The following is an 18,781-nucleotide window of genomic DNA, read 5'->3' on the forward strand; positions in this document are numbered from 1 at the left end:
TGCGTCGGGCGTGCGCCCGTCCTCCTGGCAAAGGAGGAAGACGACAGGGGAGGTGGCGGTGGTGGGCTAGGCCAGCCACTTGGGCCGCCAGGTGGCTGCACAGATGAGGTAAGCCCAGGTAAGTTCCTTTCCTTTTTATTATTTCCTGTTTTCTATTATTTCTGTAACTTCGGGGCTTTAATAAAAATGCCAGGGAATTTCCAAAAATCATGAAACTAGTCATGGCTACTGTTTAGAATATATCCAACAGTAAACATTTTAGTTTATGATTATTTGAGCATTTAAAATATTTTATAGCATTTAAATGCCCAAATGCAAATACAATATGAATTAATTCAAAAATCCAGAATGGCCTAAAAATATGTGCATCATTTTTGTGAGAGGTGCTGGACCAATTCAAAAATGATGAACATTTCTAAAGGCAGTTTGGGATCATTGAAAAGATTTAAGTTTGAACCTGGTTGAATTCCATTTGCTGCTAGGGTTTATTATCGCCCATTTCAAATTAAAGAAGTAATTTAGACAAGATGCATGGATGCTTGTGCCACTAAATTGCAAACAATCCTAGGGTTGTGACACTCTTGTAGAACTTGTTGAAGTTCTTCACTATTAGGCTCAGTTCTTTATTGAAGGTTTGTTTCTCACTTGATGATGTGGGGGCTTCACATGAGGCTTTGTAAGCACCACTTGACTTGTTGTGAAGTTCCTCCTTATCCTTGAGTGACATCTCATGAGCAACAATTCTTCCAATGACTTCCTTTGGCTTGAGATCTTTGTAATTGGGCATCATTTGGATCAATGTGCACACGATATCATATGTTCCGTCCAAAGCTCTTAGGATCTTCTTGATGATGAATTTGTCGGTCATCTTTTCACTTCCTAAGCCGGCAATCTCATTTGTGATAAGAGCAAGCCTAGAGTACATTTCAGCGACACCTTCACCATCCTTCATTTTGAATTTGTCAAGCTGACTTTGAAGCACATCCAACTTGGATTCCTTGACGGAGTCGGTTCCTTCGTGCATATCAATCAAAGTATCCCAAATTTCCTTTTCATTCTCAAGACGGCTAATTTTGTTGAATTCTTCGGGGCACAATCCGTTGAAGAGGATATCACAAGCTTGAGCGTTGTATTGCAGCATCTTCAACTCTTCCGCGCTAGCTTCACGGGTCGGTTCTCTCCCATCAAAGAATTCACCTTGCAAGCCAATACACACAATAGCCCAAATGGCGGGGTTATGTACAAGAATATGCATTTTCATCTTATGCTTCCAACTAGCAAAATTAGTACCATCAAAGTAAGGACCTCTACGGTGATAGTTTCCCTCGCTAGACGCCATACTCTCCTAGGTTGTGAAACCAAGGCTATGACTACCAAAAGCTATGGAAATCAAAGCAAGTGGAGACCAAAGCTCTGATACCACTTGTAGGATCGAAAGTATGTCTAGAGGGGGGGGGGTGATTAGACTACTTGACCAAATAAAAGCTTATCCTTTTCCCAATTTTAGTCTTTGGCAGATTTTAGCTAACTTAGCACAAGTCAAGGAATCTCAACACAATTCAAGCAAGCATGCCAAGAGTATATGAGCAGCGGAAAGTAAAGCATGCAACTTGCAAGAATGTAAAGGGAAGGGTTTGGAGAATTCAAACACAATTGGAGACACGGATGTTTTTGTCGTGGTTCCGATAGGTGGTGCTATTGTACATCCACGTTGATAGACACTTCAACCCACGAAGGGTAACGGTTGCGCGAGTCCACGGAGGGCTCCACCCACGAAGGGTCCACGAAGAAGCAACCTTGTCTATCCCACCATGGCCGTCGCCCACGAAGGACTTGCCTCACTAGCGGTAGATCTTCACGAAGTAGGCGATCTCCTTGCCCTTACAAACTCCTTGGTTCAACTCCACAATCTTGTCGGAGGCTCCCAAGTGACACCTAGCCAATCTAGGAGACACCACTCTCCAAGAAGTAACAAATGGTCTATTGATGATGAACTCCTTGCTCTTGTGCTTCAAATGATAGTCTCCCCAACACTCAACTCTCTCTCAGAGGATTTGGATTTGGTGGAAATAAGATTTGAGTGGAAAGCAACTTGGGGAAGGCTAGAGATCAAGATTCATATGGTAGGAATGGAATATCTTGGCCTCAACACAAGTGTAGGTGGTTCTCTCTCAGAAAACGTATGCTGGAAGTGTAGGTTCGTTCTGATGGCTCTCTCCACGAATGAAGAGGAGGCGGAGGGGTATATATAGCCTCCACACAAAATCTAACCGTTACACACACCTTTCCAAACTCGGTGGGACCGAATTGAGAAACTCGGTCGGACCGATTTAGCAAATCTAGTGACCGTTAGGATTTTCGATGGGACTGACATGCAACTCGGTAGGACCGATATGGTTAGGGTTAGGGCATAACTTAATCTCAGTGAGACCGAATACACAAACTCGGTGTGACCGATTTTGGTAATAAGCTAACCAGAGAGTTGGTGAGGCAAACTCGGTGGGACCGATTCGCTCATCTCGGTTGGACTGAAACGTTACGAAAGGGAAACAGAGAGTTTGCATTGCAATCTTGGTGGGACCGATCGCTCATTTCGGTGGTACCGAAATGTTACGAAGGGAAACAGAGAGATTACAATCCCATCTCGGTGAGACCGAGATCCCTATCGATGAGACCGATTTGCCTAGGGTTTGTGGCAGTGGCTATGACATCTGAACTCGGTGGCGCCGGATAGAAAGAATCGGTGGGGCCGAGTTTGACTTTTGGTTTAGGTCATATGTGGATGTGAGAAATTAGTTGAGGGCTTTGGAGCATATCACTAAGCATTTTGAGCAAGTAAGCCATTAAGCAACACCTCATCCCTCCTTGATAGTATTGGCTTTTCCTATAGACTCAATGTGATCTTGGATCACTAAAATATAAAATGTAGAGTCTTGAGCTTTGAGCTTGAGCCAATCCTTTTGTCCTTAGCATTTTGAGGGGTCCACTTTTCTCATCCATGCCATGCCAATCATTGAGCTTTCCTGAAATATTCAACTTGAAATAGCATTAGCTCAATGAGCTATATGTTGTTAGGAATTACCAAAACCACCTAGGGATAGTTGCACTTTCACTTAGGCTTTGTTGTGCCTAGAGGCAATCCAAGGTATGTGAATGGGAAATGGCCCTGCTTGCACCCCATGATATTAAGAAGACTAGCCATATGTGGTTCTGACACATTTATGGGAACCATGAAGGATTTTTCATAATTAACTTTGAGCCCAGTATACTCTGAATAGTGCAAGATTAAGTTCTTGACATGTGTCAATTGTCTGGCATCAGCAGGGAGCACTAGAATTGTGTCATCTGCATATTGAATGACAGGAAAATCTGGGCATGCTTGACTGTCTATAGGTGGACTGATTACATTCTGTTGCATTGCCTCACTGAGCACAGATTGAAGAAGATCAGCTGCACGGACAAAAGGTAATGGAGAAACAGGGTCTCCTTGCCTAACTCCTTGTCTACAATGGAAGAATTTGCCTGGCACTCCATTGAGTAATATTTAGGATGTACCTGAAGAGAGCAACATGTTGATCCACTTGGCCCATCTTTCTCCAAACCCTCTAGACCTCAAGATAGCTAGAATTGTTTTGTGGCTAAGCAAATCAAAAGCCTTTTCAAAATCCAGTTTGAGCAACACTATTGGCATTTTTGATTTCTGACATTGATGAAGGTATTCAAATGCCCATCCAAGGCAATCATTGATGGTCCTGCTTTTGATAAACCCATATTGATTGGTGTGCACAACTTGAAGGATAATTTTCTGCAACCTGTTGGCCAGCAGCTTTGTGATTATTTTTATAGTGCAGTTCAATAATGATATAGGTCAGAAGTCATTGGCTCTATCTGGGTTATCCTTCTTTGGGATTAATGTGATGAAAGAAGCATTGATGCTTTGAAGTGAGATTGAGCCCTGATAGAAGTCACCAGTCAACTTGTAGAAGTCATCACTAATGATACTCCAGCAGGCTCTTATAAAATTCCCATTGAAACCATCTGGGCCTGGAGCTTTATCTAGAGGGAGCTGTTTCATCACTTCATCAATTTCCTTTTTTAGTAAATGGAACTTCCAGCTCTTGTAGGCCATCAATTCTTGTGATGAGGCTAATCAAGTTTAAAGGGCCAGTTGTGCTTTCTTGCTGACCCAGTCTGTCCTTAAAGGATTTCTAGAGAATTGTTGCCTTGGCATTGTGTTCCGAGTGCTCATTTCCATGTTCATCTTGCAGATATTGTATGTAGTTGTGTCTGTATTTGATTGCACTATTGCAGGATGCTGCTAACGCGACACTACGATCAGAGACCCTTTCACGAAACTGTGTGCGATGCATTAATCACAAACGGTGATGTAAAATAATCGTAAAAAAATATGCAAAATGTTTGCGATGAATGATACATCAAACTCGGTTCAGATTTTAGTTGCGTGTGCGATGAGGGGCATATGGTTGATCCGTACGAACTGTTTACGATGAGACAACAGAACAGAAACGGATAGCCAGATCAAGGTGTGTGCGATATATGGCATACTGTTTTCTTTGATGAACCGTTTGCGATGATTGAGGTGAACACAAACGATTCGGCGTAACAAGTTGTGTGTGATACCCACAGGTCGGTAATCAGAATTATGTGCGATCATTATAAACAGCCCATACGGTCTTTTTTGTGAATTGTGTGCTCGTCAGGGCGCACAATTCAACAAACCAACCTGTGGGCGATAATGTAGAAGATCTCTGTCAAATACATATTACTAACCGTCTGCGGTGAGATTGACGCGATAAACAGAGATATATACAGTCTGCTTAATTTAGTCCTTCTTGTTGTTGTTGTTGGATGGCCCCGCGACATGGTCTTGGCAAGGACGCTTCTTGCCGTTGACCGTTGGCTTTTCATCACCGCCGCCGTCGTCATCGCCGTTGCTGTCGTCGTCGCCCTCCTCCTCCTCATTCGACCATTCCTACTCCTCATCATCGTCGTCCTCTTCTTCGTCCTCCGACGGCTCCTCGTCCATCTGGTTACCATCTGATGACTCCGGAGGTGATGTCCCTTCCATGAACCGGATATAATCGAGGCCTGGGCTCGACGCCGGACTCATGGAAGACGAGTGGGATGATTCCGATGTTGACCTATCATCGGGCGCGAGACTATTGGCGAACTGTCGTCCTTGCTGTCGCTCGACATGGCTGCAGAGTGTGTGCCAGTGTGTAGCGCGGCCTGCCGGGGACGATGAATATGGTGGGCACTTAAGCGGGGTATGCACAGAAGAGGAACTGCCAATTGAAGCGGGGTTTTTTTGCGCGGGGGTGGGGGTGGGGGGTGGGGACTGAAGCGGGGGTTGACATATTATCTAACCGCTGATATAATCAACCACAATTATTTGTACCCAATGGCTCCAAATTCCCGGGTTGCGCAGGACTCCTATTCACTACTAGGGAAAACCTTATACGCAGAGGTATAGCAGTAACGCGGGCCTGGGAAGGACGCTACTGATAATTAGTAGTAGCATGTGCCAATAAAGCACGCTACAGATATGGTCATATCAGTAGCGTTACTAATAAAATTCACAAACTGTTGCCGGTAGGCTAGGAATAGTAGTAGCGGTTCTTCCTAAAGCATGCTACTGCTAAATTCTTCGTAGTAGCACGTTTCTGGTGTAGAGTGCTACTGCTATGAAAAAGAAAATAAATAGAAAAATAAGTACAAAAGTAAATGAAAATCAAATAAATAGAAAAAGAAGAAATGAAAAAAAAGAAAATGTAAAGAAAAACAAAAGAAAAATAAAAATAAAAGAGAAAGACATAGCAGTAGCGCGTTTTGGTGGAAAGCGCTATAGCTAAGTTAGCTATAGCGCGTTTTGGCAAAACGCGCTATAGCTAAGTTAGCTATAGCGCTTTCCACCAAAACGCGCTACCGCTATTTTGACTTAACCCCGGCCGCACGGGCTCAAAATTTTGCTAAGTCCTTTCCCCCCCTCTCCCCAAGTCCTCCATCACCGCCGTCGATCGCCCTACCGCCCTTGACCTCTCCGCCGCCGCCCGATGCCGCCGTCGACCTCACCGCCTCCGTCCGAGGTCGTCGTCGACCTCACTGCCGCCGCCCGAGGACGTCATCGAGCTGAACGTATGTAGATCGCGGAGGTGCCATGCGTTCGGTACTTGATCGGTTGGATCGCGAAGACGTTCGACTACATCAACCGCGTTAACTAAATACTTCCGCTTTCACTCTACGAGGGTACGTGGACACACTCTCCCCTCTCGTTGCTGTGCATCACTTAGATAGATCTTGCGTGATCGTAGGAATTTTTTTGAAATTACTGTGTTCCCCAATAGAGACCCCTCCCAATGCCATGATTTTTTGGTTGCGTCTAGGAATGCCAGGGCCCGGTTGAATCTAGGAATGCTAGGGCTCCATGTCCTAGTTTTGCCCCGGGCCCCAAAATCCCAGGACCGGCCTGATTGTATTACCATTTCTACCCATACATGCACCTAATTTCTAAGAAACAGAGGCACACAGTCCAAACTAACACACCGAGTCATGTTAGAATTAGTACGGGCATATCTCCTTCACTCCACATTTAAATCAGCTTACAGCCAGCATTATTACTTTCTCATTGCAAGCAACTTTTTCAATTTCTCCCCAATAATATGTGTCAGTTTAGTTTTTTGCAATGATTGCCGAATGCCTGATCCAATAGTATATTATTGCCTATGATATTGTTTATCCCATGATCATGTGTCAAACATTTATGAAAAATTCTATCAAATTATTGAAAAATGGACTGGCGAAGCAACGCGCACCATCAATGATCTAATTAAATGTAAGTGCTGCCATCAGCTTTGAAGGTGGGGTAGATAGTGATTTGCTAATTTTTGGTTGCTTGAGAAATAGTTGTTTCCTAGTCGATCTTTTTGTATCATGGTAGTTTTTGTCTGCATTCATTATAAGTTTGAATTTAGTTCGCCATAAGCAACATCTCTATTTTATTTAACAAATTTATTCATGAATAAATTAAAAAAGTTTGCCATAAACCATTTTTCTATTCATGCCAACTTAGCAATCTACTTACTAGAATTCTGAATTTAGTTCATTGCTACTTTTTTGGGTTCATGATAGGGTTTGATTTGGTTACTTAACTCTAACAATTTGGATAATCAACTAGTTATTTCTCAGACTACCAAATGCATGGGCACTCCCGTCATTAAAGCATTTACAAATACCAACTTTAGAAAATTTTCTGTCTTGTTCGCATGAAATTACTGATTTTTCGTAAATATTATCTATCACTTACAAAATTACTATTTTGCAATTTTTTCTGAACAGTTCGAGGTGAGGTAACCCATCTAAACTGCATGCACTGAACTGCATAACATTGACTGGTGAAGTTGGACAAAAAAAAATGAAATCCTAACAAAACTGTAAAGAAGTGAACTTTCACAACAAGGTGAACTTCCCAACAACGAGGAAACCTTCCATACAAAATAAGTAAACTTCTCAACAAAAAAGGAACTTCCGGAATAAACAATAAATAAAAGAAGAGTTTACCCTATTTCTTTTGGTAAAGGTTATGATAGTCAATTTTTTGGGTTGTGTGCATTATATTAATGCAGTGGTTGGGAGATCAATAAACGAGTTCCTTGAAATGATCCCCTATGGTAGATGTGTACTGTTAGGGAATACATGAGAACAAATAATTTGACCATTAGTGACAATAACCTTTGTCATAGATAAAGACATTATAGATGGAAGCAAATAGCTACAAGTATTCAAGGAAATGTAAGACATTATGACAGCCGTTTTGCCACATAAAACTACGGGGTGCGTAGGGGTATTCTTGGGGTTTGATACAAATACATATTATGATTACATAAGGTACACATATGTGAGCTACTTATAGTAAGAGCATGTGGTTTTGCAAGTGTAATTCATCTAAGGGGAACACGAATAATTGGACGCACAAATAGGTTGACCTTCCTTCGAGCAGTGACTCCGAACTTCTCTGTCATGTCTACTTCACCTGGTTCAACTCCGAGTGGCAGCTCCCAGTTAAAATGGTAAAGAAGGCTAGCCAAAGCAATCTCAAGGTTTGCATACGCAAAATCAATCCCAGGGCAAATCCGCCGCCCAACACCGAAAGGAGTGAACTCGAAGTCCATGCCTCTCAAGTCGGCAACACCCTCGCCTTCGAACCTCTCTGGCATGAACTTGTCTGGCTCATCCCAATACTTGGGGTCCCTAGAGATTGCCCATGTGTTGGTAAGCACAATCATTCCTCGTGTTACATCATATCCTTGAATCTTGCAGTCTCCCACACACACTCTAGCCAAGAGCGTGGCAGGAGGGTGTAGTCGCAAGGTCTCTTTAATAACTGCCCTGAGGTATTGCATGCTCTTTAGTGCGGCCTCTTGTACTGTAGCCTGTCCTGCGAGAGCACAATCTGCCTCGGACTGCACGCGCCGCATCACCCTTGGGTTCGCCATTAGTTCAGCCATCGCCCATTGTAGAGTAGTAGCTGTGGTGTCAAGTGCTGCACCAAAGACTTCCTGTTGGGAGGGATACAAGCAAGTAATATCAATCAAAAGGCTGAGATAGCACAAGTTGTTTCTTAGATGGCTATAACCAGGCCTAAATATAAGGGTGTGGTTAGCTCTTATATTAGTCGGCTGAGATTTAATCAAGTGTTAGTCAGGTAATATACATGCATGTAAGAAAGAAAAAAACCGCACGGATCTAAATGTAAATCTCACGATTATAGTATCGACTAAGACAGAAGAAAGATTTAGAAAGATTGCAAATATAAAGCCTTGGTTGTAACAAGATCGAGAGACAAGAGAGCTTACTATGAGGAGTGTCCTTATGACTCCGTCGGTCAGGGAAACTGGCGTATTGGCATCTTTTTGGATCCTGAGTAACACTTGGACCATGTCCTGCTCGTGCTCCTCATCTCCATCTCTGGCTGCCCTCCTCTCCTCGTGACTCTTGAGGATGCTGTCCATAACGCTCAACACCTCCTGACGCTGCCGCTCCGCCTTGCCGCCGCAGCGGCGCACGAGTCGAACTAGCCACGACGAAGGGAAGAGGTCCCGAAGATCAAAAATCGACGACAGGTCCACTCCTTGCTTGACGATCCTCAGAAACGTGGCCCTATCGGGCAGCCTGTCCCCAAAGATGGCACGCACCACCGAGTCTGTCACGAACTCTTCCAGCCGCTGGCCGATGTCGACGAGTCGACCGTCGGACGTCGCCTCAGCCTGAAGCGACGAGAGCAGGCGCGCCGCCTCCTCCTCGCGGATCCGTCGGAACGCCTCGACGCGCCGCGCGCTGAGCAGCTCCATCACGAGGATCCGGCGGAGAAGCCGCCAGTGGTCGCCGTAGGGCGCGAAGACGATCCCCTGGCCGTGCCTCGAGAGCTCGTCGATGCCCGGGCTGCTTAGCCGCGTCGAGAAGGCGGCCTCGTTACCCTTGTAGATCTCCCTCGCGGCCTCGGCGGAGGAGACGACGATGGCCTCCCGCTCGCACACGCGGAGCAGCATCAGCGGGCCATGGCGGAGGGAGAGGTCGCGCATGATGTGGTGCGGGAGCCCGCGCAACAGGTGGTGCAGGCTGCCGATGATGGGAAGCTGCCACGGACCGGGAGGCAGCTTCGGGCGGGGACGCCTGGCCGCGGCAACGTTTAGGACGGCATGGTAGAGGACAGCCAACAAGATGCATAGGCCCAAGTGGTACGAGTAGTATGGCAGCTCCATGTCCATGTCCATGTGCGCCACACAGGTACGCTACGCGCATGTGTAGCAGACAGACGGAAGGCCTATTTATAAGCACTCCAAAGTTTGGTGGCTTGGCAGACAAGTTGCTCGTTTACTTGCCTGGTAAGTCCATGACTTGAAAATAAAGTCGGTTTGAGATTGTCATCGTGACACCATCCTCTGGTCCTCCTACATATACTGCTCACCATCCTCGGCCAAAGAAATCATCGAACCACCTAGGGTTTTGGCTCATCTTGGAACTTGCTCCGCCAACGTAGTCTATTCCATCCCGAATACCGACGCGCAGAGTTTTGTAGGACAGCGGTAAATTTTTCTTAAGTGGATGACCTAAGATTTATGAATCCATGGGAGGTGTAGGATGAAGATGATCTCTCTCAAACAATCCTGCAATCAAATTCAAGAAATCTTTTGTGTCCCAACACATCCAAAACAATGATAAATTGTATAGGTGCACTAATTTGGCGAAGAGATGATGATACAAGTGTAATATGGACAATAGATATTTTTTTATCTACAATAATAAAAACAACAAGGTGGCAAGTAGAAAACAACGAGCAAAACGGTATATAAATGTTTACAAAACAAGGCCTCAGGTTCACACTTTCACTAGTGCAATCTCTCAACAGTGCTAACAGAACTGAATCATATAACAATCCTCACAAGCAACAAATAATCACTCCAAAGTTTCTATCGGAGAAAGTAGGATGAAAACGTGTATCAACCTCTATGCCTAGATTACCCCAATGTCACCATGGAAATCCGCAAGTTGATTACAAAAACATACATAAAGTAACTCAATAGAATACCCATTGTCACCACGTGTATCTGCATGCAAGACATTCATCAAGTGATCTCAAATCCAATATTCAATCCAACATAACAAAACCTCCAAGATAAAGACTCAATTCAATAAAACAAAGATATAGAGGGAATTACACCATATGATTGCACTATGTTAACAAAGCTCATGGTACATCAACATCGTGCCAAATCAAGAACATGAGAGAGAGACCAAACACATAGCTACTGGTACATACCCTCGGCCTCGAGGGTGAACTACCCCCTCCTTGTCATAGAGACTAGCGGGATGATGAAGATGTCCTCCAGTGATGATTTCCCCCTCCGATAGGGTGCCGAAAAAGGCCTCCAAATGGGATCTCTTCGGAACAGAGGCTTCCACGGTTTATTTTTGGGGTTTCTCTATTTGTAAAAAAAATTCAGTGTTGATTTCATGCCAAAAGGAGTTATGAGGGCCCTACAGGGCAACACCCCCCCTAACCAGCAGGGTGCATGGGGTTCCCTTGTCACCACCTCGTGGGTCTTCTGGTCCTCCCATGAAGCTTTGGGGGTATCTTTGAAGGAAATATGCCCTAGATGCAATAATAAAGTATTTATTTTGTATTTCCTTATTTCATGATAAATGTTTATTATTCATGCTAGAATTGTATTAACCAGAAACTTGATACATGTGTGGATACATAGACAAAATAATGTGTCCCTAGTAAGCCTCTACTAGACTAGCTCGTTGATCAAAGATGGTTAAGTTTCCTAACAATAGACATGTTTTGTCATTTGATAAACGGGATCACATCATTAGGTGAATGATGTGATGGACAAGACCCATTCGTTAGCTTAGCATTATGATCGTTCAGTTTTATTGCTATTGCTTTCTTCATGTCAAATACATATTCCTCCGACTATGAGATTATGCAACTCCCGGATACCGGAGGAATGCCTTATGTGCTATCAAACGTCACAACGTAACTGGGTGATTATAAAGATTCTCTACAGGTATCTTCAAAGGTGTTTGTTGGGTTGGCATAGATCGAGATTAGGATTTGTCATCCGAGTATCGGAGAGGTATCTCTGGGCCCTCTCGGTAATACACATCATAAGAAGCCTTGCAAGAAAAGTGACTAATGAGTTAGTTGCACGATGATGTATTACGGGACGAGTAAAGAGACTTGGCAGTAACGAGATTGAACTAGGTATGAAGATACCAACGATCGAATCTCGGGCAAGTAACATACCGATGACCAATGGAATAACGTATGTTTTCATAACGGTTCGACCGATAAAGATTTCATAGAATATGTGGGAGCCAATATGAGCATCCAGGTTCCGCTATTGGTTATTGACCGGAGAGGTGTCTCGGTCATGTCTACATAGTTCTCGAACCCGTAGGGTCCGCACGCTTAACGTTCGATGGCGATATTGTATTATATGAGTTATGTGATTTTGTGACCGAATGTTGTTCGGAGTCCCGGATGAGATCACGGACATGACGAGGAGTCTCGAAATTGTTGCCTCTTGGCTGCCTCTCCTCCCCTCCAACCTATATATATGTGGGGAGGGGGGCGCCTACAACATATAACAACAACTTTTAGCCGTGTGCGGCGCCCCCGCTCCACAGTTTACACCCCCAGTCATATTGTCGCGGTGCTTAGGCGAAGCCCTGCGCGGACCACTTCACCATCACCGTCACCACGCCGTCGTGCTGATGGAACTCATCTACTTCCTCGACACCTTGCTGGATCAAGAGGGCGAGGAACATCGTCGAGCTGGACGTGTGCAGAGCTCGGAGGTGCCGTACGTTCGGTACTTGATTGGTCGGAGCTAGAAGAAGTTCGACTACATAAACCGGGCTGTCTAACGCTTCCGCTTTCGGTTAACGAGGGTACGTAGACACACTCTCCCCCTCTCCTTGCTATGCATCTCCTAGATAGATCTTGCATGAGCGTAGGAATTTTTTTTGAAATTGCATGCTAAGTTCCCCAACAGTGGCATCCGAGCCAGGTCTATGCATAGATGATATGCACGATTAGAACACAAAGAATTTTGGGCGGTGATCGTCATACTGCTTACCACCAATGTCTTATTTTGATTCGACGGTATTGTTGGATGAAGCGGCCCAGACCAACCTTACATGACCGTGTTCATGAGACCGGTTCCACCGACAGACATGCAACTAGTTTTGCATAAATGTGGCTCGCGGGTGTCTATTTCTCCTAATTTAGTTGAATCAAATTTGACTGTGGCCTGTCCTTGTTGAAGTTAAAAACAACAAACTTGATAAATCACCGTTGCGGTTTTTGTGCCGTAGGTAAGAACGTTCTTACTAGAAGCCCATAGCAGCCACGTAAAACTTGCAACAACAAAGTAGAGGACGTCTAACTTGTTTTTGCAGGGCATTTTGTGATGTGATATGGTCAAGACATGATGTGATATACGTTATTGTATGAGATGATCATGTTTTGTAAAAGTTATCGGCAACCGGCAGGAGCCTTATGGTTGTCTCTTTATTGTATGAAATGCAAACACCATGTAATTGCTTTATTTTATCACTAAGCGGTAGCGATAGTTGTAGAAGCAATAGTTGGTGAGATGACAATGACACAAGGATGGAGATCAAGGTGTCGAGCCGGTGATGATGGAGATCATGACGATGCTTTGGAGGTGGAGATCAAAAGCACGAGATGATGATGGCCATATCATGTCGCATATTTTGATTACATTTGATGCTTATCTTTATGCATCTTATTTTGCTTAGTACGGCGGTAGCATTATAAGATGATCCCTTAACTAAAATTTCAAGGTATAAGTGTTCTCCCTGAGTATGCTCCGTTGCGACAGTTCTTCGTGCTGAGACACCACGTGATGATCTGGTGTGATAGGCTCTACGTTCAAATACAATGGGTGCAAGACAGTTTTGCACATGCGGAATACTCGGGTTAAACTTGACGAGCCTAGCATGTACTGACATTGCCTCAGAACACCGGAGACCGAAAGGTCGAACGTGAATCATATAGTAGATATGATCAACATAGAGATGTTCATCATTGATGACTACTCCATCTCACGTGATGATCAGACATGGTTTAGTTGATTTGGATCACGTATCATTTAGATGACTTGAGGGATGTCTATCTAAGTGGTAGTTCTTAAGTAATTTGATTAATTGAACTTAATTTACCATGAACTTAGTCGTGATAGTATTTGGATATCTATGTTGTAGATCAATAGTTCACACTTTAGCTCCCCTATGTTTTTTGATTTGTTCCTAGAGAAAACTAAGTTGAAAGATGATAGTTGCAATGATGCGGACTGGGTCCATGATATGAGGATTATCCTCATTGCTGCATAGAAGAATTATGTCCTTGATGCACCGCTAGGTGACAGACCTATTGCAGGAGCAGATGCAGACGTTATGAATGTTTAGAAAGCTCGATATGATGACTACTTGATAGTTTAGTGCACCATGCTTCATGGCTTAGAATCGGGGCTTCAAAGACGTTTTGAATGCCATGGAGCATATGAGATGTTCCAAGAGCTGAAATTGGTATTTCAGACTCATGCTCATGTCGAGAGGTATGCAACCTCTGACAAGTGCTTTGCCTACAAGATGGAGGAGAATAGCTCAACTAGTGAGCATGTGCTCAGAATGTCTGGGCACTACAACCGCTTGAATCAAGTGGGAGTTAATCTTGCAGATAAGATAGTGATTGATAGAGTTGTCTAGTCACTATCACCAAGCTACTAGAACTTCGTAATGAACTATAATGTGCAAGGGATAACGAAAAAGATTCCCGAGCTCTTCGCGATGCTGAAATTGGCGAAGGTAGAAATCAAGAAAGAGCATCAAGTGTTGATGGTTAACAAGACCACTAGTTTCAAGAAAAAGGGCAAAGGAAAAGAAAGGGAACTTCAAGAAAAATGACAAGCAAGTTGTCACTCCCGTGAAGAAGCCCAAAGCTAGACCTAACCCTGAAACTGAGTGCTTCTACTCCAAAGGAAATGGTCACTAGAAGCGGAACTACCCCAATTATTTGGCGGATAAGAAGGATGGCAAAGTGAAAAAAGGTATATTTGATATACATGTTACTGATGTGTACCTTACTAGTGCTCGTAGTAGCCCCTGGGTATTGATACCCGTTCGATTGCTAAGATTAGTAACTCGAAACAGGAGTTGCAGAATAAATGGAGACTAGTTGAGGATGAAGTGATGATGTGTGTGGGAAGTGGTTCCAAGATTGATATGGTCATCATCGCACTCTCCCTATACTTTAGAGATTAGTGTTGAACCAAAATAAATGTTATTTGGTGTTTGAATTGAGCATAAACAAGATAGGATTGTGTTTATTGCAATACGGTTATTCATTTAAGAAAGAGAATAATTGTTATTCTATTTACATGAATAAAACCTTCTATGGTCATACACCCAATGTTAATGGTTTATTGAATCTCAATCGTAGTGATACATATTCATAATATTGAGGCCAAAAGATGCAAAGTTGATAATGATGATGCAACATACTAGTGGCACTGCCATTTAGGTCATATTGGTGTAAAGCGCATGAAGAAACTCCATGCTGATGGGCTTTTGGAATCACTTGATTATGAATCATTTGATACTTGCGAACCATGCCTCATGAGCAAGATGACTAAAACTTTGTTCTCTGAAACAATGGAGTGAGCCAATGCCTTATTGGGAATAATACATACTGATGTATGCGGTCTGATGAGTGTTGAGGCATGTGATGGGTATCGTTATTTTCTAACCTTCACAGATGATTTGAGCAGATATGGGTATATCTACTTAATGAAACACAAGTCTGAAACATTTGAAAAGTTCAAAGAATTTCAGAGAGAAGTGGGGGATCATCGTAACGAGAAAATAAAGTTTATATGATCTGGTCGCGGAAGAGAATATTTGAGTTAAGAGTTTGGCCTTCATTTAAAACAATGTTGAATAGTTTCAGAACTCACGCCACCTGGAACACCACTGCGTAATGGTGTGTCCAAACGTCGTAACCACACTTTATTAGATATGGTGCGGTATATGATGTCTCTTACCGATTTACCACTATCGTTTTGGGGTTATGCATTAGAGACAGCTGCATTCACATTAAATAGGGCACCATCTAAATCCGTTGAGACGACACCATATGAACTGTGGTTTGGCAAGAAAATAAGCTGTCGTTTCTTAAAATTTGGGGATGCGAAACTTATGTTAAAAGGCTTTAGCCTGATAAAGATCGAACCCAAATCGGAGAAGTGCGTCTTCATAGGATACCCTAAGGAAACAATTGGGTACACCCTCCATCACAGATCCAAAGGCAAGATTTTGTGGCCAAGAATGGAACCTTTCTGGAGAAGGAGTTTTTCTCGAAAGAAGTGAGTGGGAGGAAAGTAAAACTTGATGAGGTAAATGTACATTCTCTTGAATTGGAAAGTAGTACATCAGAGAAATTTTTTCCCGTGATGCCTACACCAGCTAGAGAGGAAGCTAATGATGATGATCATGAAACTTCAGATCAAGTTACTACTGAATTTCGTAGGTCCACCAGAGCAGGATCCGTACCAGTATGGTACGGTAATACTGTCCTAGAAGTCATGTTACTAGACCAAGGCGAACCTACGAACTATGAAGAAGCTATGATGAGCTCAGATTCCGATAGATGGCTTGAGGCCATGAAATCTGAGATAGGATCTATTTATAAAAACAAAGTGTGGACTTTGGTGGACTTGCCCAATGATCGGCAAGCCATAGAGAATAAATGGATCTTCAAGAAGAAGACTGACGCTGATGGTAATGTTACTGTCTACAAAGCTCGATTTGTCGCAAAAGGTTTTTGATAAGTTCAAGGGGTTGACTATGATGAGACTTTCTCAACCGTAGCGATGCTTAAGTCCATCCGAATCATGTCAGAAATTGCCACATTTTATGAAATCTGGCAAATGGATGTCAAAACTGCATTCCTTAGATGGACATCTCTAAGAAAAGTTGTATATGATGCAACCAGAAGGTTTTGCCGATCCTAAAGGTACTAACAAAGTGTGCAAGCTCCAATGATCCATCTATGGACTGGTGCAAGCATCTAGGAGTTGGAATATACGCTTTGATGAGGTGATCAAAGCATATGGTTTTATACAGACTTACAATGAAGCCTGTATTTACAACAATGTGAGTGGGAGCACTACAATATCTCTGATAAGTATATGTGAATGACATATTGTTGATCAACAATGATGTAGAATTTTCTAGAAAGCATAAAGGGTTGTTTGAAAGTTTTTTCAAATAAATACCTCGGTGAAACTGCTTACATATTGGCATCAAGATCTATAGAGATTGATCAAGACGCTTGATAAGACTTTCAATGAGTACATACCTTGACAAGATTTTGAAAGAGTTCAAAATGGATTAGTCAAAGCAGGGGTTCTTGCCTGTATTACAAGGTGTAAAGTTGAGTAAGACTCAAAGCCCGACCATGGCAGAAGATAGAGAGAGAATGAAAGTCATTCCCTATGCTTCAGCCATAGGTTCTATAAAGTATGTCATGCTGTGTACCAGACTAGTTGTGTGCCTTGCTATGAGTTTGGCAAAAGGGTACAATAGTGATCTAGGAGTGGAGCACTAGACAGCGGTCAAAATTAGCCTTAGAGGACTAAGGAAATGTTTCTCGGTTATGGAGGTGATAAAGAGTTTGTCGTAAAGAGTGACGTCGATGCAAACTTTTACACCAATCTAGTTGACTCTGAGTCTCAATCTGGATACATATAGAAAGTGGGAGCAATTAGTTAGAGTAGCTCCATGCAGAGCATTGTAGACATAGAAATTTGCGAAATACATACGGATCTGAATGTGGCAGACCCGTTGACTAAACCTCTCTCACAAGCAAAACATGATCACACCTAAGTACTCTTTGGGCGTTAATCACATAGCGATGTGAACTAGATTATTGACCCTAGTGAACCCTTTGTGTGTTGGTCACATGACGATGTGAACTATGGGTGTTAATCACATAAAGATGTGAACTATTGGTGTTAAATCACATGGCGATGTGAACTAGATTATTGACTCTAGTGCAAGTGGGAGACTGAAGGAAATATGCCCTAAAGGCAATAATAAAGTTGTTATTTCATATTTCCTTATTTCATGATAAATGTTTATTATACATGCTAGAATTGTATTAACCGGAAACTTGATACATGTGTGGATACATAGACAAAATACTGTGTCCCTAGTAAGCCTCTACTAGACTACCTCGTTGATCAAAGATGGTTAAGTTTCCTAACCATATACATGTGTTGTCATTTGATAAACAAGATCACGTCACTAGGAGAATGATGTGATGGACAAGACCCATTCATTAGCTTAGCATTATGATCATTCTGTTTTATTGCTATTGCTTTCTTCATGTCAAATACATATTCCTCTGACTATGAGATTATGCAACTCCCGGATACCGGAGGAATGCCTTGTGTGCTATCAAACGTCACAACGTAACTGGGTGATTATAAAGATGCTCTACAGGTATCTCCGAAGGTGTTTGTTGGGTTGGCATAGATCGAGATTAGGATTTGTCACTCTGAGTATCGAAGAGGTATCTCTGAGCCCTCTCGGCAATACACATCACATAAGAAGCCTTGCAAGAAAAGTGACTAATGAGTTAGTTGCAGGATGATGTATTATGGAATGAGTAAAGAGACTTTTCGGTAACGATATTGAACTAGGTATGAAGATACCGATGATCGAATCTCGGGCAAGTAACATACCGATGACAAGAGCAATAACATATGTTTTCATAATGGTTCGACCGATAAAGATCTTCATAGAATATGTGGGAGCCAATATGAGCATCCAGGTTCCGCTATTGGTTATTGACCGGAGAGGTGTATCGATCATGTCTACATAGTTCTCGAACCCGTAGGGTCCGCACGCTTAACGTTCGATGACGATATTGTATTATATGAGTTATGTGATTTTGTGACCGAATGTTGTTCGGAGTACCAGATGAGATCATGGACATGACGAGGAGTATTGAAATGGTTGAGAGGTAAAGATTGATATATAGGATGATGGTATTCGGACACCAGAAGTGTTTCGGGAAGCACCAGGTACTTATCGGGTCAACGGAAGGGGTTCCGGGCACCCCCGACAAAACATATGGGCCTTATGGGCCAAGAGGGGAAACACACCA

The 18,781-nt window shown here is 43.0% G+C and overlaps 1 protein-coding gene across 1 annotated transcript; it reads right to left on the minus strand.

The window, feature by feature from the left end:
• Positions 1 to 7,845: 7,845 nt before the first annotated feature.
• On the minus strand, positions 7,846 to 9,803 carry LOC123083673 (desmethyl-deoxy-podophyllotoxin synthase). Its single transcript, XM_044505644.1, has 2 exons — positions 8,874 to 9,803; positions 7,846 to 8,576 (listed from the first exon to the last, which is right to left on the minus strand). The coding sequence occupies exons 1-2, from the start codon at positions 9,789 to 9,791 to the stop codon at positions 7,959 to 7,961; spliced, it is 1,536 nt and encodes a 511-aa protein (XP_044361579.1). The 5' UTR covers positions 9,792 to 9,803; the 3' UTR covers positions 7,846 to 7,958.
• Between the last annotated feature and the right edge of the window lie 8,978 nt (positions 9,804 to 18,781).

The sequence above is a fragment of the Triticum aestivum genome, chromosome 4A (genome assembly GCF_018294505.1).
Source record: "Triticum aestivum cultivar Chinese Spring chromosome 4A, IWGSC CS RefSeq v2.1, whole genome shotgun sequence".
NCBI classification, from domain to species: Eukaryota; Viridiplantae; Streptophyta; class Magnoliopsida; order Poales; family Poaceae; genus Triticum; species Triticum aestivum.